This window comes from Thermobia domestica, chromosome 9 (genome assembly GCF_964235325.1).
Source record: "Thermobia domestica chromosome 9, izTheDome1.hap1.1, whole genome shotgun sequence".
NCBI lineage: Eukaryota > Metazoa > Arthropoda > Insecta > Zygentoma > Lepismatidae > Thermobia > Thermobia domestica.
The window spans coordinates 179,859,934-179,882,800 of NC_137462.1; the positions used below are offsets into that span (position 1 = coordinate 179,859,934).

The following is a 22,867-nucleotide window of genomic DNA, read 5'->3' on the forward strand; positions in this document are numbered from 1 at the left end:
AAGAGTATGATAGCCACTGTGTGATTTAGGGCTATTTTCATGATGTGCTGTGTTGTAGGGTTCAGAGCAGAAACGAAAAATCGAAAATTACTTGTATTTTCCCTTTCAATTTAATGTTTACCCTTCCGTTACGGTGTGAGACATGCCTTCGATTTTTCTGAGATTTTTGGAAACAAGAGTGTGATACCCATTGTGTGATTTAGGGCTATTTTAATGATGCGCTGAGTTGTAGCGCTTAGAGAAGATAGCGAAAAATCAAGAATTACTTGCTTTTTTCCTTTCAATATAATGTTTTCCTTTCCGTTACGATGTGAGGCATGCCTTCGATTTTTTTCTTATATTTTGGAAAATAAGAGTGTGGTCCCCATTATTCTAATTTATTGCTATTTTCATGATGCGCTGCGTTGTAGGGCTCAGAGCAGATAATGAAAAAGCTATAATTACTTGTGTTTTCTGTTTCAATATAATGTTTACCGTGCCGTTACGATGTGAAACAGGCCTTCGATTTTTCTGAGATTTTGGTAAATAAGAGTGTGATACCCATTGTGTGATTTAGAGCTATTTTAATGATGCGCTGCGTAGTAGTGCTCAGAGCAGATAAGGAAAAAATGAAGAATTACTTGTATTTTCTCTTTGAATATAATGGTTACCGTGCCGTTACGATGTGAGACACGTCTTCAATTTTTCTTACATTTTGGAAAATAAGAGTGTGATACCCACTGTGTGATTTAGAGCTATTTTGATGATGTGCTACGTTGTAGGGCTCAGAGCAGATAACGAAAAATCAAGAATTACTTGTATTTTCCCTTTAAATATAATGGTACTTTTCCATTGCAATTATTCTGAAGTCTGGTTATATTTAGATTTTCAAGAAATAGTAGCTTTCAATTCTAGTGTTTCTTTAAAACTGTTCGTTCTTTGATATTTTTCATTTCTTTGTGAAAGTTTTCGCCATAATTTTTGTGGTCTTGCAACCCTGATAATTTGTTAGCAGATGTCTGCCAAAGTAACTCCGGTCCATCCAGCACCGTTCGAGTCCCAAATAAACTTCCTCGTTGTGCCTGCAGTATATTCCCATGACTGATAGAGATTATCTGAGGGTGTCAGAACACCACGTTACAGTATTACAAACGAATCATCATCTTGGTGTAAAATCCATAGTCTACAATGAAATTCACGTACGAAGTCCTACTCAGGTTACTTCATTGCTTCTATTGTCATTATCAAAAGTTTCAATCAATTATTTTGCATAGGTAAAATGGCCCAAAATGTAAATTTGATAACTCAAATCGAATAATAGCAGGACTCGTCCCGACGCATAAACCGATTATGGTTTTTCAAATTATATTCATACGTCACACCTAACAACTAATGCCGAGCTATCAACAAACTAGAATGTATCTCCGTAATGGGGCGTTTACACTTAGTCGATTTGCGTTCGATTTAGTTGAATTGACGTCACTTTCAACTTAATCGACCGTGTAAACAGGACTTCAACTTAATCGCTTGTTGATCGAAAGCGACTAATCGACTAGCAACTGAATTGAAAGACGTTCTATTTTCTGTGGTCGATTCTATTTTCTTCTGCTATAACACCGCAAATTGTACCAATTACTTTTTGCTTGGACATCTTTAAAATTGCCAGTCGATTTGGAATCGACCAGAGGAGAGCGAGTCGACAAGCAGCATTCAATTTCGGTTGAAACAATTGAACACATCCATCGATCTCATTCGGTCTAGTTGCTTCGATTTAGTCGCAAATGCAGCGAGTCGATTTAGCCGTGCGACTAAATCGACCAAGTGTAAACGCCCCATAAGAACATTATTCCCTTGAATCATATTTAACATTCAAAATTCACTCCCATAATTCCTAAATAAATGTTGATACTAAATTATTTCATCCGAAAATGTATAAAATATCTATTTTATATAGCACTATTTCTTTACTTCCTCTTTGAACTTCGCAGGTCATTTGTTTGGTTGCTATCAATTTCAACTGCCCGTACTTATAAATGGCAAGAACCGATTAAGAGAAGCAATTACAGCCATCAACGTTCATGCACTGTTCGACATCATTTGCAATATTAATAGTTTAATATTCGTAATAATTAATTTCTTTGTGTGGAAAATAGACTAAGTTTAAAATATAAATAATTACATATAATCAGAATGCACTATACTGATAAAGAAATTTTAGCTTGCACATTTGTTACTGTAGCTAAATTTTGATTAAAAGTTTATAAACGTTGGAACTTAAAAATATCTAATCATGTGTAGTCCTTAAGCAATATATATAATTTAAATTTACCTTTAATTTATCTTATTTATAAATCAAATTATTTAACTGAGAACTACAACCTAAGGAAATATACGAACGGGTGAATACCCGGTACAGCTTGAGAATGCGGTTGTACACTATAGAAAATTAATAAATTCATATCCAGATAAACGCAAATCATTTTTTTACATCGTGGAATACCAACAAAACACATGATCGATAACTGTAAGAATCAATGTCACGGATTCAGAAGGATCCGTTACACGATTATCACCTGTTCCATTCCTTGGACAATGAAAAATGCACCTGATACCTTCTTCGCTTCACGACCCACAAAGTTCTACCGCGATGGAATCCATGGCCTTCCAGAACGTTGACAGAAGGTCGTCGATGCTGATGGGTACTATTTTTGATCTCCCATGTACACTCATGTCCAAAATTATTGTCGCATGTCTATAAACATAGTGTTGCAAGAATATAATTTGATAACGAATCCGCCCGGTATTTCTTATATTGTTAGTATGTGTACAATCGGCAAAGTCATGTTTGTGACAAATTTCATGTCAAAAAAGCAGTAAATAAGAACAATAAAACGAAAATAAAACTTTCTTGTCCATTCAGCAACATTTTGTTTTACTCATTCTAATTTTCGTATTTATAATTCTTTTCCTATGAAATTTACCACAAATATACATTTCCCGATTATACACATAGTATCGGTATTAAAAATACCCTGCAAAATCATTATCAAATTATATTCTTACAAGAAGACAATTATAGATATGCGACAATCATTTTGGACATGAGTGTACATCTAGGTGGTGGGTGAAAAAGCCACAGAACTTTCTTGGTTACCCTATATCAATCCATGCAAATGTGAAAAAGATATAATGTAAAATTGTAGTAAAACCCACTTAAAATTTTAATAATATCCAATTACAACACAAACTTTTTTCTATCTAAATCTAACAATATGAATTTTAAAAGTATGAACTTTTAAAACAGCATTACTTCTCAATTAAAATTAATTTTGTGGTTTCCAGCCAGGTACCTCGGTATGGAAGTGGTTAGGAAGCCATAATCTAGAGAGTCTATAGCAAACAACTGAATGAGGACAAATTTCATGGAGCGATGTTTTATATTTACCTTATTTTTATTTGTTTAAAACTACAAATGCTATTTAAGCAAGAAATAAAGTAACATTTCGAATGACGTCCCAGATGTTGTATAATAGTAAAAATAAAAAAAATAGGTTATAGCTATTCTAACGTATTTATATTTATTCTAAAGTATTCATACCAGAATTTTGGAGGTCCACTGTGGGTTAAGATGAATGCAGCGGTAAAAGTTATTGAGAACGCTGGAGGATGTAGTTCCCCCACTTCCAAAAATATATATAGCGTCCCTTCACTTCCTAAAAATATAATGGAGAAAGATAGGCGCGGGGACGGCGTGACGTCATGCGTTCACCTAGCTTTTCAGATCCACTTTTACCCCTGATACATGCATTCTAACAATTAAGAATTCATTATTCACATATACTGGTTTATTTAACTAGGTTTGGAATGGACATTTCTAAAGAAAACAATAATTACGGTAAGCAGCTATATAAAATATAAAACTGTTTTGATTGACCATGATAAAATGAATTATTTACCTTACTGACGTTTTAACTTTTTTTTCTTTTCAGGCTACAGAAAGTCGAAATCGTTGTGAAGCAGTGGCTCTGTTACTCCATTATCTCCACCTGGTCTCTTGTTTCTGGCTGTTCCTTCTCTCTTTCCACGTCTACCTCCGTCTACTTTGCAAGGATAGGAACATTCTTAAAGTTTATTGTCTGTCTGCGTGGTTAATTCCAGCAACACTTGTTCTGGTGAGCTTACAGACATAATTTCACTGTGAATTTACTATTTCTAAAACTTTCGCTTAAAATTATTTTTATAGATTTTTCATATGATTATGCAAGTTTTCAGAAGTTTCATACTATTTAAGGTTATCAGATTGAGTGAAAAGCTCTGAATTCATTTTGCAGCCTGATTTCATTCCGATTTTTTAAAAATAAGCTACTCGCTACTTTTGAGTTACATATAATATCAAATCTGATTTATCACATTTACAAATAAAAAAAAATATCAAGATAAATAACATATATTTATTTGCGAATATCAAACTTACGATTTTTATTCGTCATATTATTTATTTAGCCATACGTTATTTGCACTCGCAACTCTTTACCACAACGAAATATGTAATTTGATTCTGAACTAATAAGAGAAGTATGAGTTAGATCAACAATTATGCCTATTATATGTTCAACATGTTGAGAAAATTGATTGATAAACTTCTCAAGTATATTGCGTTATGATGTCAATTGATAAAATATATTAAAAGATAGAACCAGTTTATTCGTAAACGAGAATAATATCAGGAAAGTTATTGTTTCGTTTGTTAATGTGAATAACTTAAAGAATGAGGAACTATATGCCTTACAAAAAGTTACAAACTTCATTATGAAAATTCAATACATCTTCGCCTCAAATCCACTATTGTTTAAAAAGCACACATTGGTGTAAGATACATGGAAACTTACAAAATTACGATATACGAATTCCAACTGAATTTCACTGCTTTATTTGATACTTTCGTGAGACACGGCTGACAAGTTTGCTTATGTACGCTTTGCTACGGGTTGCATACGATCTGCCAACGGAATGTAGTAGATACATTTTGCGCTAACCTATGAACATTATAAATATACTAGGAATGCAATGGATATACCCGATTGCAATGAAATGAGCTGAGCGAGCTTAAACTACGTAATCAGGAAGCGTTTTTCGGTGATTATTCCTCGATGGTACATCGGATTTTTGATTTCGACCTATGTTGTCACTCAGCACGACATACTCTATCAGCGTGCTAAGTTTGGTTGAGATCAGCCAAACGGTCTAGGAGGAGTTCGCGGACAACCAAACGGCTAACCCGAGTATGAGCTTCGCTTCGCTCAGCTCAATGAAATGAATTAATGATAACGGAAAAGGAACATACTTACATGGAAATAAATGTGAAATACATGCTGACTTTTGTTTACTTTACCTAGCAGCCACGTTGCTTTAAACCGTCCTTGGTGCCAAAAGAGACTCAGGCATTAAAGCATAAATATTTAATAATTGCGGGTCAGAGGACATTTCCATCTCATGTGAATTTTTGATTCAATAGGTAAATGAGACTTGAGGCAGATAATGTGAGTGATTATCCAATTCCATAAACTAGAAGCATGTTTTTTTTCTTGTTTGTTTTTTCTGGAGAAGTTTACCTCCCACTAGAAAAGAAAATACTCAATTAAAATGTTATTTTTGTTTTAACAAATTGTTTTTAATATTGTAGGAGAGATAATTTTCAGCAATTTTACGAGCGAAGCATTTTGAGAATCTGTTAGAACTTCCCATTGTGTCAGTTCAGAAACGTCAGTAGAGTGGATGTTCGTAAGTTTCCACTGCACATGCAACTCGATAACACTAAATTTGCATAAAAGATCCTGAATGTTGCTAATGATTTACGTAATATTTATGAATGAATATAAAGTAGAACAAATATCAATATAAAATACCTATAATTTGTGAAAGTAATACCAATATATACCGTAAACATAAAAAATACAATAAAGTGTTTGCGCCAGAGCGAACTAGGTTTAAAAATAAAACAATGCAGAAGACACTTCATCTGGTAACAAGAGAGTACTCGAGTATGTTTAATGGACTTGATAGATGGTGATCGTAGTCGTGTGGTCTGAGACGATTAGTTAAAGATCACGAGAACCTATTAGTTGTTGGGTTGAATCCCATTAAAGTACAAAGACATTTTTTTTAACTTTCTCCCATGTTTCTGATTTCGTGTCCGGATACACTGACATCTAAAACGATGATGAATTAGGAGATAAGAAAAGGAACAGAGTTCCATTAGCCCTTAAGAGATCCGGGGATTTTGGGCTATTTTTTAGACTTTCAGTCAAGCAGCTACTGCATCGTCATTATTTATCCTAGGATCATGGTTCATACCTCATTCTCTTCAGAATGGAGCTGGCTTTCAAATGATACCACTTGCATGCTCATACCATATACCAGAAGCGGGAAAAATGATGTCAAAGGGAAAATTTCAGAGGGAAAATTTTTTCTCGCGCTTTTGGCCCCCCTGGAGCAACCCTGTGTGAACGTAGCCATCTAAAAAAATCTGATAAATAGTACTTGGTATGCTGAATGTGTGTGCCAAATTTCAAGTTTCTATCTTGAATACCAAGGGCGGGAGAAATTTTATCAGGAATTCCCACCATGCCCCAAATTACCGTAAAACACCATGATCTCAGGTAAAAAATTTCCTGAGACATTCCTAATTACCCTAGGGTCATGTTTCTCCCATCATTCTCTTCAGAATAGAACTGCCTTTCAGACGGTATGACTCACGTGTCTTCATCATGTATCTAAGGCGGGAAAATGAGGAAAAACGGGATTTTTCGGGTCTAAATATCCTTTTTTCAACTTTTAGTTCCCCCTGGACCCCCTTGTTTTAACGCAGAGATCTGAAAAAAATCTGGTAAATACTACTCGGTGTACTGAATGTTTATGCACAATTCCAATTTTCCAGGTGCAAAAGTAAGCCCGCCAAAAAAAAATATACCGACAATATCCCATATTCCCGTATACAGAGGGAAATTTTTAAACATTTCCTGAGACATCCCTAACTACCCTAGGGTCATGTTTCGCCCATCATTCTCTTCAGAATAAAATTGCCTTTCAGGCGGTACAATTCACTTGTCCCCATTATGTATCTAAGGCGAGAAAATCCCGTGAAAGGGATTTTTTGGTAAAAATTTCCCTTTTTCAACGTTTAGCCCCTCTGTACCCCCCTGTTTTAACGCAGAAATCTGAAAACAATCTGGTAAATACTACTCGGTGGACTGAATGTTTGTGCACAATTTCAATCTTCTAGGTGCAAAAATAAGCCAGCACAAAAATAGTACCGAAAATGTCCGAAATTCCCCTATACAGAAGTATATTTTGATAAAAATTCCCTGACACTTCCCTAATTACCCTAGGGCCATGTGTCGTACATCATTCTCTTCAGAATAGAACTGACTTTCAGGCGGTACCATTCACTTGTCTCCATCGTGTATCTAAGGCGGAAAATTAAGGAAAAACGGGATTTTTTGGTAAAAATATCCCTTTTTCAACTTTTTGACCCTCTGGATCCCCCCTGTTTTAACGCAGAAATCTGAAGAAAAAATCTGGTAAATACTACTCGGTGGACTGCATGTTTGTGCAAAATTTCAATCTTCTACGTGCGAAAATAAGCCCGCCAAAAATACTTTACATAACCCCCCCAAAAAGTATTACACGAAAATATAAATTTTAGACTTATGACGTCATCACGTCCTATGTCTCGACACAGGAAGGTGTGAAACCATCCGCAATGTCTTCTGCAATGCCTCTGGACTTGAAAAAAAAAAAAAAACGCGAACGAAAAAGCTCAAATAGGAGAGTTATAACGCAATGTATCCTCGTCGCCAAAAGTGCCTTTACATCGCCGTGATGGGTATGTGACAGCGCAGTACTCTAAAGAAGGGATGGTTGCATAAGAATTTGTGATTAATTTTGAAGAGGTTTTATTTTGACTAGGAAAATAACGTAGATATAGGGAGTAAAGGCACAGATTTGAAGCATCAGTGCACTGTCATCTCTGAAAAGATTCGTATTATTGCCTTATATGTTAAGTTAAACACCACAACATCTGTCACTGATAGCGTAGATCATCTTACTTTTTAAAATTGCCTCTGTAGCCTATTTGTCCATACATTAATCTCCAGACATGATGTATAGAGAGGAGAAAGAAAGAGATACAACATCTGTAAGATTTATGTAATTCACTAAGGGACTATAGGAAACGACTAAGCTAATTACTGCTACTAGCGCTTTTTAATCTTCAGGGATTTACTACATGTTCGCAAGACATTATTCTAAGTCCTAAATCTGTGCGTGAATTATTTCATTCGCCTCACTGTAATTATTTTAGAATGAAAACTGATTACGCTGAACGTGAAAATGTTTCTCGTAAAGCAAGGGCCGTAATAAATGTAAATAAGGTTCTCATTATTATATAAAACCCATAAGTATTTATTCCGTGTATAGAACAATATAATACAGTAACTAAGCAACATCATAATCACTAACGCCCGCAGGATTTTTTCCAATGGGTGGAGGGGAAGTCCGATATAGAATTTTTCGTTTTATTCCCTATATATATTAACAGTCATAACATTTATCATTGATAGCGTATATCGTCTTTCGCCACTGTAGCCTATTAGTCAGAACATTCATCTCCAGACATGATATCGAGAGAATAGAAAGAAATAGATATGAACAGTGGTGTAACTAATTTTACTGCGCCCTGGCTTGATCGATCATCGATTTACTCATACTCCCCCAGGCCCCCTGCCACAAGTATTTCAGCTGCTGCGTTATATATATGGTTCCATGTCAGAAGGGCCAAACAAAAGGACAAAGACAGAAAGACCCGAGTCAAAAGAGCCCTCCGTCAAATGGGCCCTGGTCGAGAGGGGCCCCGCTACAAAAGGCCCAAGTCAAACGATCTCCGTAACAAAAGGGCACGAGTCAAAAGGCCATGCGTCAAACGGGCTCGGGTCAAAAGGGCCCGAATCAAAACGCCCCTCATAAAAAGGACCCGAGTCGAACGGTCTTCGCAACAAAAGGGCCCGAGTCAAAAGGCCCCGAAACAAAACGACCTCATAAAAAAGCCCGAGTCAAAAGGGACTCCGGTATAAAAGAGTCAGAGTCAAACGACCCTGCGTCAAAAGGGACCGAGTCAAAAGTGGCCAAATCAAAACGCCCCTCATAAAAAGAGCCATAGTCAAAAGGAGCCCACGAAAAAAGGATCCGAGTCAAAAGGCCCTGCGTCAAATGAGCACGGGTCAAAAGGGGCTCTGCTACAAAAGGGTCCGAGTGAAAACGACCCCACATCAAAAGGGCCCGAGTCAAACTTCCGTAAGTCAAAAGGTCGCAGATTAAAAAGGCCCTAGTCAAAAGAGGCCATATCATAACGCACCTCATAAAAAGAGCCCGGGTCAAAAGGGTTCCACGACAAAGTTACCTGAGTCAAAAGACCCTGCGTCAAACGGACCCGGGTCAAATAAAGCCGGAGTCAAACGGCCCCGCGTCTAAAGGGCCCGGGTCGAAAGGTATCCTCAACAAAAGGGCCCGAGCCAGAAGGCCCGAATCAAAACGCCCCTCATCAAAAGGGCCATAGTCAAAAGAATCTCACGACAAAAGACCTGAGTCAAAAGGACCTGCATTAAACGCGCCTGCGTCGAAATGGACCCCGCTACAAAATGGCCCAAGTGAAATCGGCCCCACATCAAAAGGGACCTGTTCAAAAGGTCTCCACAACAAAAGGGCCCGAACCATAACGCCCCTCATAAAAAGGAGCTGAGTCCAATGGGGTCCCCCTTCTAAAGTGCCCTAGTCAAACGGCCGTGCGTCAAAAGGGTGCTGGTTTAAAGGGCTGGAGTCAAAAGGGGCCGAATCAAAACGCCCCTCATAAAAAGAACCCAAGTCAAAAGTGTTCCACGACAAAGGGACCCGAGTCAAAAGGCCCTGCGTCAAACGAACCCGGGTCAAATAAAGCCGGAGTCAAACAGGCCCGCGTCAAAAGGGCCCGGGTCGAAATATTTCCTCAACAAACGGGCCCGAGACAGAAGGCCCGAATCAAAACGCCCCTCATCAAAAGGGCACGGGTCGGAATGTCTCCGCAACAAAAGGGCGCGAGTATCGTTTGTTAACACAACGCAAAAATTTGAGATTTAGACAGCGATAATAAACACAACAATTATAATGATGTCTGCAGAATTTTTGTGTATACTGGTACGGAATGACAACCAACGTCAGTAACAGAGGCGACTCTTGAGGGAAGTGACATTGGTAAAAATTAACATTTTACGAACGCAATCAACAAGAAGTTAACTGCACAAATGTATGATGGAATTTCATTTACGGTGGAAAACATTAACGGTCTCAAAACAAAAGATCAAACAAAACTAGTGATGAGCGCAAGAGTCTTGGTCTTGCAGTTTTTGCAAGAGTCTTGCATGCAAAACCAAGACCAGGAATCCCGATGCAAGACCAAGACCAAGAGTAAGGGGTGCAAGACCAAGACCAAGACCAAGACCACACCTGCAAGACCAAGACCAAGACTCTTGCCCAAGAGTCTTGCACAAGTACCGGTTCGGTGGTAGAGCAGTCACATGTGGTTATACTTGGTTATGGCCTGGTTGGATTCTATCATGCGCTATGGAAACTTTTTAGTGGGCAAACACCGTGTGCGTGGGTTTTCTCGGTAGAGACCTGCATGGACCGGGCTTGGGCGGGCCGATTCTATTATTTCTTTGGGTCGGGCCGGGCAAGAATTTTAAAAAACTTTAGGGCCGGGCCGGGCTCGGGCCGAAAATCTCCAAAACGTTTCGGGTCCGGGCTGGACCGGGCCTACGTACATTCGGATTGGATTGGGCTCGGGCCGAAAAGTTCGGCCCGTGCAGGTCTATTTCTCGGTGTTTTGATGTTCTCTCCTACTTTCTTCAATCCACTATTTCATTCATTTCTCATGAATACCGTCTCCCTTAGCCCCGATGCATTATCGTGGGACGTTAAACTAGATATTTCGTTTCGTTTCAAAACATATTAGTGGTGTTTTTCTTCCAAAACTAAAGTGAAATGTAGTATTGAACATTGGTAATACCGTACACCATAGGTGTCGACTACATGGGTATGGCGTTGGCTCCCAGACTCAAGCATCCGTTGGGAATTTTTAATGAATGCCCATAAAATTAATATCGAAATAACATTTTCATGACATTGAAAAAACTTAATACATGTGACCGCAAGTTTGATTTCATGGGCGGATGCTTATACGTTGAATAATTGTTTATCAATACAACTTTAAGCATACTTAGGTATACGACACATCGAGGTTTGAGCGATATAACATTATCCTACAACAATAAATCTATGTTATAAAATTGAAAGTGACTATTTTTGTGACTCCTAATCTCTTGAACCACCCAACCGATCTCGATCAAATTTTCAACATAGATGGAGTTTGAGCCTGGAGTGTTTTCATCATTTCACTTTGACGGTAAGCTTAGGAGAGGGGAGAAGGGGGAGTTATATAATAATAAATAAAACTTAATAACTTCAACCAAACAAGTAATCTCGATCAAATTTTTAACATAGATGAGGTTCAAGCCTGGAATGTTATATGTCAGTTCACTTTGATGATAGAACCTAGGGGCAGAAGAGCGAAAGGGGATATATATATATATATATATATATATATATATATATATAACTTAATAACTCTTGAACCACCTGATCGAACTCGATCTTATTTTAAGATAGATGAGGATCGGGCCTGAGATGGTTTCTGTCATATCACTTTGATCTTGAAGTTTAGGGGAGAGGGAGAGGAAAGATATTTAAAAATGATGGAAAATGACCGACATTGAAATTGAATCTATAGTTTTGGGGACCGCTAAGGTAAACAATGATACTTCCGGTGCTGTTTAAATAAAAATTCAGCCCCGTAGCTTGGCGGAGGGGAGGGGAGATATATATAAAATGGCGAATATTAGTGTCGAATCCATAGTTTTCGAGGTCGCTGAGCTGAATACTGAGACTTCCTATACCATTTACAACCAAATTCAGCCTCGTAATTTGGGAAAGAGGGAGATGCATAATAATTATTAAAAATGACCAAATATTAGTGCCGAATCCATAGTTTCGTGGTCTCTGACACAAACAGTGACACTTGTGATGCCGTGTAAACCCAAATTCAGCCCGGCAACTTGGGGAGGAGGAAGAGAGGGAAACATAAAAATAATCGAAGATGACCGATATTAGAGAGCGCTTTACTAATAGTAAAAAAGTGATTGACTAACGAAATATATATATATATATATATATATATATATATATATATATATATATATATATATATATATATATATATATAATTTTAGTTTAACCCAACAAAGTAGATACTTGATGCTAGTAATCCATATTCACAAGTGAGACTTCAAATAACTTGGAGTTTGATGCCCTTATTTTGTATTTCTAATACAGGTCAACAGTATTTATATAAATTGAGTCTACACAAAAGACATAGACAGTAGAGTCGTTTTCATTTTTCTCTCAAATTATTCTAAAATATTAAGAGGTTTGATTATAATAATTATTATTTTAATTTTCTTTCCCTCTTTTTTTGGTCAATATTGCTAAACATATCATCATAATAGCCATTCTGCTATTATTGGCAGGTTATTTGCTTCAACAGACAAGGTTTGACGTTCGGTGGTCCTCAGCTAGTCTCTTCGTCTTGAAGTGGCAATTTTCTGTTTCAATACCTTCCTTCAACTAGTCTCCTTTGCTCCCTACCTCTTTTTTCTTCCACAATACTCTCTAGGACGTCCCTTGTAATACAGTTCCTCGTCAACCAATATCCTAAACAGTTCCCTTTCCCCCTCTTAACAATATCTAAAATTCTTATTTTTTTTCTCCTACTGCTAATATTTCTAACACCTCATTCGTTTTCGTTCAACACGGCTAATTCTCTCCTTTTTTCTCCATGCCCATGTTTCGAAAGTCTGCAATTCTTTCACCGCTTTTGCGTAATGTGAATGTCTCTGCCCCATAGAGTACATATTGGAATCAGTAAAACAAAGATCCAATATTTAATTGGAAGTTTGTTTAATACAAGAATTAGCTAATCGTGGTTGGAAAGAAAAATCTGACGCCTTTAGAGTGTAAAAATAATTTTGCAATTCATGGTATTTCAATAATCTGCGCCGTCTGATTTTCTTTCATGCGAAACAGGGGTAGCCTCCTCAGTTTGGGAACCAGTGGAATGTTGGATCTGTTAAAAAAATATATATATAAACAGATTACGAAACTTTGTGATTTAGGCATATCTTATAAGTAGTGAAGCATGGGCACCCATTAAAAAAAATAAAGGTCATAACCTATGTTGTACGCTATCATACTTACATGACGTTAAATTATATTACATTTAGAAACATACATTGTATTTCCGTTACTACTGGTGCTTTGTAGAGTTTATTATCCCTTATATTCATAGTAAAATTTACCTATGAAAAGCTTGAGATTTCTTAAATGCGAGACTTGCAAGACCAAGACCAAGACTCGATGTGCAAGACCAAGACCAAGACTCGATATGCAAGACCAAGACCAAGGCTCGATGTGCAAGACCAAGACCAAGACCTTGCATTTGCTCATCACTAAACAAAGCACATCAATCACTTTTTGTTCATTGTTATGGGTATTGTGATTATTATTATTATTATTATTATTATTATTATTATTATTATTATTATTATTATTATTATTATTATTATACTTTTATTATTATTACCATTTTTATTAATAATAATATGCAAGGTCAGTGGTAGCCCATGCCTTCAAACCAGTATACGCCACTGTTTGAAACTATGAACTCTAAATTAACATAGGACGTCTTTCGATCATTTTATGTTCGAAGGTGTGCAAGGGTGTCTTACCCCTTCCCCCAAAGCATGAAAAGCAAACACAGCCAGGGGCAGAGAGAGAGAGAGAGAGAGAGAGAGAGAGAGAGACAGAACACAAACAGCTCGCTGTGTAGCTGCAAGAGACCTATGGGTAACTATAGTTGCCCTCTTGTTACAAGGCGTTGAGTCAAGTAGTAGGTATCAATCAAGGTCAGTTCCTGCAGTTGAACACGAAGTTGACTGTTAGAAAACAGAAGCATATAACTAGTCTCTTCTGTTTACTTTTCACGAATATTTTTCACCTTCATGTGTACAGGTCACGTCTGGCGTACATTTAAAAGGCATCCTGTGTCAAGTATATATTCCCAAAAAGATATGAGCACTCAAAAGGGAAAATCCTGTAGCTACTTTTGTTTTCCTTTTTCTATTAGCCAGTGGAAGCGTTGTTTCAACATCCTTCTTGTAGCTTGCTTAGAATTCACTTCTTCTTTTTAGTTGAGCTTTCGGCTATGAATACTAGGGATGGCCACATTTTTTCGAAAAATTCTTTTTCGAAAAATGAATTTTTCAAAAACGAAAATTTTTTCGGAAATACGAAATTTTTTCGAGAAACGAAAAACGAATTTTTTCAAAAAAACGAAAAACGAAATTTTTCCGAAAACCGGAAAACGAAAACTACCGAGAAACGGAAAACGGATATTTTTTGTAAAACAAACTGAGTTTATTTCATTTGTTAGTACTTCCAAACTATAGTATATTATGCATATGTATAGGAAGTCTTATAGAAGGGCTATGTTCATCTGTCTGCCTATCCATCCGTTCGTTTGTCAGCTGGTATCAGAGCAAGAGCGGCAAAAAATAGGGAGAAGCATACATGTAGGTTTGCAACACGAATAGATTCAACTAATGCATTTGACTTTTATTTAATAATCCAGAAGTGGTAGGGATCTGTCGCTTTCTGCTACATTGTTGATCAACACAGAATACAAAGGGTAACATATAGAAAGACGCGATTTTCCAGAACCAATTCAGTGTCCCAAGAATATATTCAATGTTCGCCCTTATTACACTTGCAGCTTAAGCTATGCATAAATGTCGAAATTCTTGCGAATGGCTTTGTCCGTCTGTCTGTCGAGAGGTGTCAGAGCAAAACAGTAACAAATATTGAGAAGTCGTTTCTTGCGGCCGATTTAGAGCCCATAAAATAGGTTCGATCTTCTAAATTAACCCTCCATTTAAAACCGTAAGTGGTTCTAATACCATTTTTGTTTTCAATTTGTATCGCTATAGAACGAAAATCGTAATAGATAGCGAGAAGCGATTTGTTGCAAACAATTTAGCGTCTTAGACAACATACAACTATCCACAACATTTAATCAAAACCAGAAATTGTTTATATTTACTATTATTTCCGGTTTTAATACTGAATTACGAGATATCGAGATGTAGATTTTGGCAATCGATTCAACTACCTAGAAATAGCTGTATCTTTTCCATTAATCTTCTATTCAGATCGGAAGGTGTTTACAATAATCATTTTCGGTTTAACATTGATCGATATAGAACAAAAATAGTAATAGATAGCCACAAGTGTTTTTTTTTTAAAAAAAACGAATTTATATAGCGTCTTAAGAGTATATAAGCTATATATCATCTCAACGCACAATACTATCGAAATTGAAAGTGGCTGAATTTACTAGTATATTGAATAGGGATTCAATACGGATTTTTATAAAGCAAAAGATTGAAGAAATAGTGATGCGGTTTTTCGCGATCGACTAAGCGTTCTAAGAATAGGCTCTACCTTCTCCCTTGATCTCAATTCACACCAGAAGTTGTTCAAATGAACGATTACAAGTTTCAACATTAATCGCCACAAAACAAAATTGGTAATAGATAGCGACAAGTGGTTCATCTACAATCGATTCAGGTTCTCAAGAGGAAATACAATTACAATCCACAACACTCCACAAAGGCAGAAATGGTTGAAGGTTATTACTATTTTTGATTTTATAGGTAATACTAATTTCCATAGAGCAAAATCGGTCAGAGATATCGAGATGCATTTTTTATAAAAAATTAATCCAGCATCCCAAGAATAGATTCCACCTTCTTCGTTAACACTTTATTTGAACCGAAAGTGTTCAAATTAACCATTTCCGGTGTTAACACTAGTCGCGATAAAACAAAATTGTAATAGATAGCGACAAGCAATTTTCTGGAATCAATTCAGGGTTTTAAAAGAACATATCTTCATAACCTGCACCACTCTTCTGAAACGGAAATGCTTGATATTTACTACTACTTTCGGTTCCAATACTTATATTCATAGAACAATAACTATAAAAGATATCGAGAAGTTTTCTGAAATCGATTCAGCATCCTAAAAATAGATTCCGTCTCCTCCCTTAACCCTCTATTCAAGCCGGAAGTGGTTCAAATTAGCCATTCCTGCTTGTTCAAATTAGCCATTCCTGCTTTCAATCTTTATCGCCATAGAACAAAAACGATAAGTGACAGCTAATAATGGCTTTTTGATATGGATTCAGCATCCGAGGAACAGATTCTATCTTTGATTTTATTAATCTATTCCAACCAAGAGTTTTAGTTGTGCTACTTGTTGTACTGAAGTTTTGAATATTCAATTCGCATGGATTGCAAGTTTGCCGCAGTTTTACACTGTGAAACGAAACTCATTTGTTTCTCTACAAAAAACAGGAAGTAGGAAAAATGTATCACAATCAGGGGGGATCCAGGGGTCGATCGCCCCCCAGAAGAGAACACTCCTATATATAAATAAAACCCATCCCAGAGTTGGAGCTCATAAAAATAGCTCTAAGTAGCAGTAATACAACCCCCCCCCGCAGAAGTCCGTCCTGGATCCGCCCCTGATCACAACTCTCGGTTTCAGTATTGATCACCATAGAGCAAGCGAGAAGCATGAATTCAGTACCTTCGCAATAGACTATCTCCAAGTTTTATCCTGTGGTAGAAATTTACTACCACTTCTAATTTCAATAGTGATCACCATAGAGCAAGACTAAAAAGAGATAATGAGATATGTTTATATATATGAATCCAGGATTCGAAGATTGTCATATCGATCGCTCTCCCTCTATGTAAACCGGAAATAGTGAGAAACTACCATTTCCGATTTCATAGTAAAGAAAAGGCGATAGCCAGAAGCAGTTTTTGATATGGATTCTGTACCACAATGGTAGTTTCCATCTCTTAAGTTTAATGCAACCGAAAGTGATAAATACTTACTATATCTCTGGTTACAATCTTTTTTTTCTCATATAACGAGAGAAGTACTAGGAAGCGACAAACGTTTCTTGTCAATATATAATTTCATAATTCCAAGAAAAGATTTCAAGCCCTGCAACTAGTCTAGTGGCTAGAGCGTATTCCTTCGATGCACAGGGTCCCGAGTGGGAAAACATTGAACGTGTTATGGTGGTTCGGATTCCACTTTATAATGTAGGTCCACGTCTTGTATAGTCTTGCTCGATTCTGAAAAGGGACGCTGAACTTCAACAAACAACCAAATAAAATATATTTCATTTTAGTAGTATTCTTCTACTGAAGTTAGTAGCAGTAAAAACTAATACGAAAACGAAGACCCACCTATTTAAAATTTGAATTCTCGTTTGATGAGATTATTATAGTCAGATACTTAGTTCTTTGTCTTACCGTATATAAAACATCTTTAGAACAAATAAACCATTCAATAGTATTTTGTTAGTATTAAATTGCCTATTTTTGAAAGCAATCAAATTGTTTTTGATACTGACTTAATTAGTTATAGAAAATAAGAGAAATGAATGGGGGAGAAGTCTTTAGTATCAGTACATATAATCACTTCATGTTTCATATTTTGTTAAAATCAATTGTTAAAAGTCAATTTATTTCAGAGTTGCCTGATACTATCACGATCAGTTTATACATGATCCTTCTATTTGGTAATTTGTTAGTCTTTTTTTACATTATAAAATATAATGTCGGGCTAATTGGGGTATCGCCGGACTAATTTTAGGATATTTACCGGGTCAATTGGAGAATTTATTTAAGTTTATGAGGAACAGTGATTGAAAGTCAGGTAAGGGGAATAGTAAAAGTTCAGATAGTGATTGTATTTGCTGGTTGTTTTTGATGTTGTAAGCGGCACTGTATGTGGAGACGGATGGACTATTTCGCGGAGAGGTACACTTGTTTTACTATACGGATCCATAGATTGTAAAATGTATAGATAAATTTGAGCAAATCATTAATTTGCCCATTTCATGCCGAGAACAGAAACCTACAAACCCCTGTGGGGCTTCTAATCCGTTCCTACTACTATCACTACCCCTACTCCTCCTCCTCCTACTACTACTACTGCTACTCCTACTTATACTATGGATCCGTATAGTAACACTGCGCACCTAATAACATAATCTGACGTAACTTAATGTAATCCAACCAAATATAACCGAATGCAGTATATTTTGCTCCATTTTTTCGATTTTCAAATTGGTCCGGCGATTCAGCAGTAATGCCATATTGTCGATAACACATTAATAATCACAAGTAAATAATTATTTTTTAATATTCTGTAAAATATAAATTTTACACTGTTTACCTTTGTGAATTATTATTTCTAATTTATATCTCTCAAGAACCGAGAACCAAGGGTCTGTGGATCACAATATTTCATACTGAGTTCGCACGCGTACCAGACTTGTTAAAGTCTATGACCATATCAACTTTGGATGAGATTAACGCGTTTTAATGAAATTTATTCATTTAACTAAGTTCAAGTCCAAATTTTCTGAACAGTATTTTGAGAAAAAAAATACTGCTACAGGCTAGACAGAGCATCAATGAAACTGTGTACTGTAAGCAGTTGAGCCGTGTTCAAAAATAAAAAAAAAAACAATACTCTGGAGCCAGCACTTCTGAATCGCAAAGGGGTCCTCCTCTTACAGGACAACGCTAAGCCCCACGTGGCTAGGATAACCCGGGACACCATTCTACACTTTGGATGGGAAACACTATTGCATCCGCCATACTCCCCGGACATTGCACCGTCCGATTACCACCTGTCCCATTCCTTGGACAATCAGCTTAGAGGACACCAGTTGAAATCCCTAGTAGAGGTGCAAAATGCACTTGATACCTTTTTCGATTCACGGCCCACCAAGTTCTACCGCGATGGCCTTCCAAAACATTGGCAGAAGGAGACTATTTTCGATCTTCCAGGTATGTCTTAGGTTAAATATCGATGTTTGAAGGTGTTGCGTGAAAAAGCGACAGATCTTTCTTGGTTACCTTTATAGTTACTAAGCTCGTCAAGATCTACCACCTTACCAAGTTTGGTAAAAATTGGACGAGATACATCTTTCGCGCTTTAATGAAATTTCTTGATTTCACTGATTCCAAACCTAACATTGATAGCTAATAACTCAGGAACAAAAAGTCTGTACATCATAATATTTTATATGAGCTTCCATGCATACCAAGCTTGTCAATATTTACGATCCTACCAACTTTCGTCAAGATCATTTGAGTTTAATCAAATGCGACTTAGTGAAATTTCTTGATATCACTAACTTAAAACACAAATTTGATTAGCAATAACTCTGGAACCAAAGTCCCAAACATCATAATATTTAACATGTGTACTAAATACATTGCAGTCCATAACCATACTAATTTTGGTCGTGATTACATGAGTTTCGTCAATAGTAGCACTACACACTATCCTTTCATTAGATCGAGCTCATCCGTGGCTTAGCGGTTAGCGTACGCTCCTTTGGCGTGTTAGACCCAGCTTCGATTCCCGGCGGGAGCTCATGTGGTTCGGATTCCACGTTAATCAGTACGTCCACGTCTCATATAGCTTCGATGCTGAACGGGACGTTAAACTCAAAATCAATTCAACCTTTCATTAGATCCAAATCCAAGGAGCACGGTAGCTCAGTGTTAGAACGCTTACCTCTTGTGCATTTGATCCCAGACCAAGTAAGTTCGTGGCCGACAACATCGTGTCCGTGTATTTTCCCGGGGTACTCCCATTTCCTCCCACATTATCATTCCATGAATTTCGAAAACTTTTCGAGAAACGAAAAATCATCAAAAAAGGGAAAACGAATTTTTCGAAAAAACGAAAAACGAAAAATCTTTCGAAAAAACGGAAAACAATTTTTTTTTTCGAAAAATGAAAGCCGAAAAATTTTTCGAAAAACGAAAAACATTTTTTTTTTCGAAAAACGAACGAAAAAACGAGAAATGAAATTTCCGAAAATCGAAAAACAGATTTTTTAAAAAGGCCATCCCTAATGAATACCACCGCGGCAAGTCGTGGTTCTTATGATAGTGGCGTATTTTCGTCCGCAGAAATTATGGAAATAATAAATAATGTAGACTCCGATGCTTTTGAAACGGACGATGAATGTAGTTTGTACGAAGATTCTAGCATCAATTTATGTGACACACATACCTCTTTTCATATAACATCGCTGTTGAACGGGACGTTAAACTGTAAATCAAAACTCAACACATACCCCTTTCTATTTAAAAATATTGTGTGGTATACAATATTCGGAATTCAAGATGGCTGCCATGATGTGCACTAAATCATTTGACGCAGTTTATACACCAATGCCAAATTGTAACATTTGCTTTTACTCCGTCTATGTGTCTCTTTGTTACAGCCCTGTCATAATACTTTCCCTATTTGATACATATGTAAAACATAGGACACCCTGTCTCAAACAGATGAAGTGTCAAAAATGAATTCACATTCTCATTTGTGGGAATATTCAAGTCTAAGTTGAAGTGTAAAATCATAACCTTTTACATTTAAAACAATATTCTGTGATATGCAATATGGCGGAATTCAAGATGCCTTCCATGGTGACCACACTCCAAATCAATGCAATTGACATGTCGTTATTATTGTTCTGTCCCAATACTTTTCAGTAACCCTGTATACAGATCCACATGTCTTCTCACAGCAAAATTAAACTAATGTTTTCCACAGAATATTTTTCATACTAATATGTACTTTGATCCAGTAGAAATGGAATTTTAGAATTAAGGGAAAAGTCAGCAATAGATAAAGTTTGATTGAGCTATGTCACGAGAATACAAACTCAGAAAGACGGTAGTTAGGGGCGGACTGGCCAGGGCCCTTAGGTCGCAATAGCGGCCTAGGCCCTCTAAGAAAACAATGATGAAAGAATAAAGAAAGAAAGAGAAGGAAAAGCTGAAACAAAAGAGAGCTAAATAATTCGGAAGCTCAGTGTTATTATGCTACCAACACACACTCCTCTTCCACCCTTCCATCAATCAGTAAGTTATCTTTTTTAATAGGGTCCTTTCGTTACTAGAATTGTGGCTAGGTCCATCTTTCACTATGGTCTTTTATTATCAGAAACTGTGATTTAGTTTGTACCTGGGGCCTTGGGCCCTTCTTTCAATATATTGGACAGTTGGGTCCTTCTTTCATTACATTGAGAAGTTGGGGCCCTGGGCCCTTTATTCATTATATTGGGCAGTTGGGGCCCTTCTTTCATTTCATTGAGCAGTTGCGGTCCTAGGCATGTTTTTCATCATGTTGAGCTGTTGGGAAATGGGACCTTTTTTCATAATGTAGGGTAGTTGCGGCCCTTTCAAGGTTGAAGACTGGTGCCTGGTTTGTAGCTGGGTTCATATTTAACCACAGGCTGATTGGTTCTTTATGGATGTTAATACACCTTGTAGGTCTATATTTGATAATTCAAAAATGGGGAAACAGCGCATTTTTAAAAATTTATTTTCTATCAAAAAGTTTACAAAATAACAGGAGAAAACAATGGAAGACGCCAAGAAAGCGGGCATTTTCAACATAATGGTTGATTCTATCCAAGATGTTTCAGGGCTTAATCAGCTGGCTATAGTAATTCTCTGCGTTATAAACGGTCAAGTATTTGAGCGGCTGTCAGTAGTTGTCGTAAACAGCTTGGGCGTCTCTGGCGGGGGGACGAGGGGGACGCGTCCCCCCAATATTTTGAAGTACAAATAATTCAATATTTTGTTCTAATTTATTTACTAACGGCAGAATAACATATAAATAATAATAATTATATTTATTTGTCATACAATATTCAGGCTGTGTAACAGAGTTGTTGATATGCCTCACGGGGTCCGTGAAGGTAAGCAGAAATGTAACAAATGTAATTAAAGATAATAAACAGGTTGGGCTAGATAGTACCATTTAAATAACTTTCTTTGATGTCCTCCCCAAATTGTATATGCCAGAGACGCCAGTGGTAAACAATGACACTACAAGACAAGTAACTTATAATGAAATCAAAAGAGTACTTTGTGACAAAAATGTTTTGATGTTTGTGATGATATTGTAAGTTGTTTTTTGATGGAGCTGCTAACTTCAGTGGATGCTATTAAGGAGTTGAAGCATTACTGAAGAAGGATAATCCTGAAATCATTTACACCCAATGCATGGCTTATGCTCTTAATTTCGTTATGGCAAATTCGACTGAATAGATCCCTGAAGCTGCAAATTTATTTGAAACCAGTGCCATGTTCTGTCTGAATACTACAAAAGAAAGGATGTTTGTAAGAAAATGATTGATGCAAGCCACGAGGGACATGACAGACTACGAAAAGTTCAACAAGTTGGTACAACACGATGATGGAGCAGAAACAAGGCACTGAATGCAGTAGTGGACACTAATGAATTTCGCTACGAAACATGAAACCAAGACGAGGATAACTGTCTATCATCAAGATTTATTTCATTTTTATTGTTCTTCAGTGATGATGTACAGAACAGGGGTTTTAATGCGAAATGAAAATTTTAAGCTAAACTTTGCTGAATAAATGGACAGAATTTAACACTGTAATGAAGACTTCTATGTTTCAGGACTTATTTACGGAAACGGAGCCTGTTTCAAAATACCTGCATTCTCACGGATTGGACTATCTTACCACCTGGAGACTTCTAG

The 22,867-nt window shown here is 36.9% G+C and overlaps 1 protein-coding gene across 1 annotated transcript in view; it reads left to right on the plus strand.

The window, feature by feature from the left end:
- The window catches only part of LOC145660477 (uncharacterized), a 126,673-nt gene that overhangs the window by 54,735 nt on the left and 49,071 nt on the right, over window positions 1–22,867 (plus strand). The window contains exon 4 of the mRNA XM_081725548.1: window positions 3,969–4,151. Within this exon, the coding sequence (XP_081581674.1) occupies window positions 3,969–4,151 (183 nt within the window). The remainder of the gene's footprint in view (window positions 1–3,968; window positions 4,152–22,867) is intronic.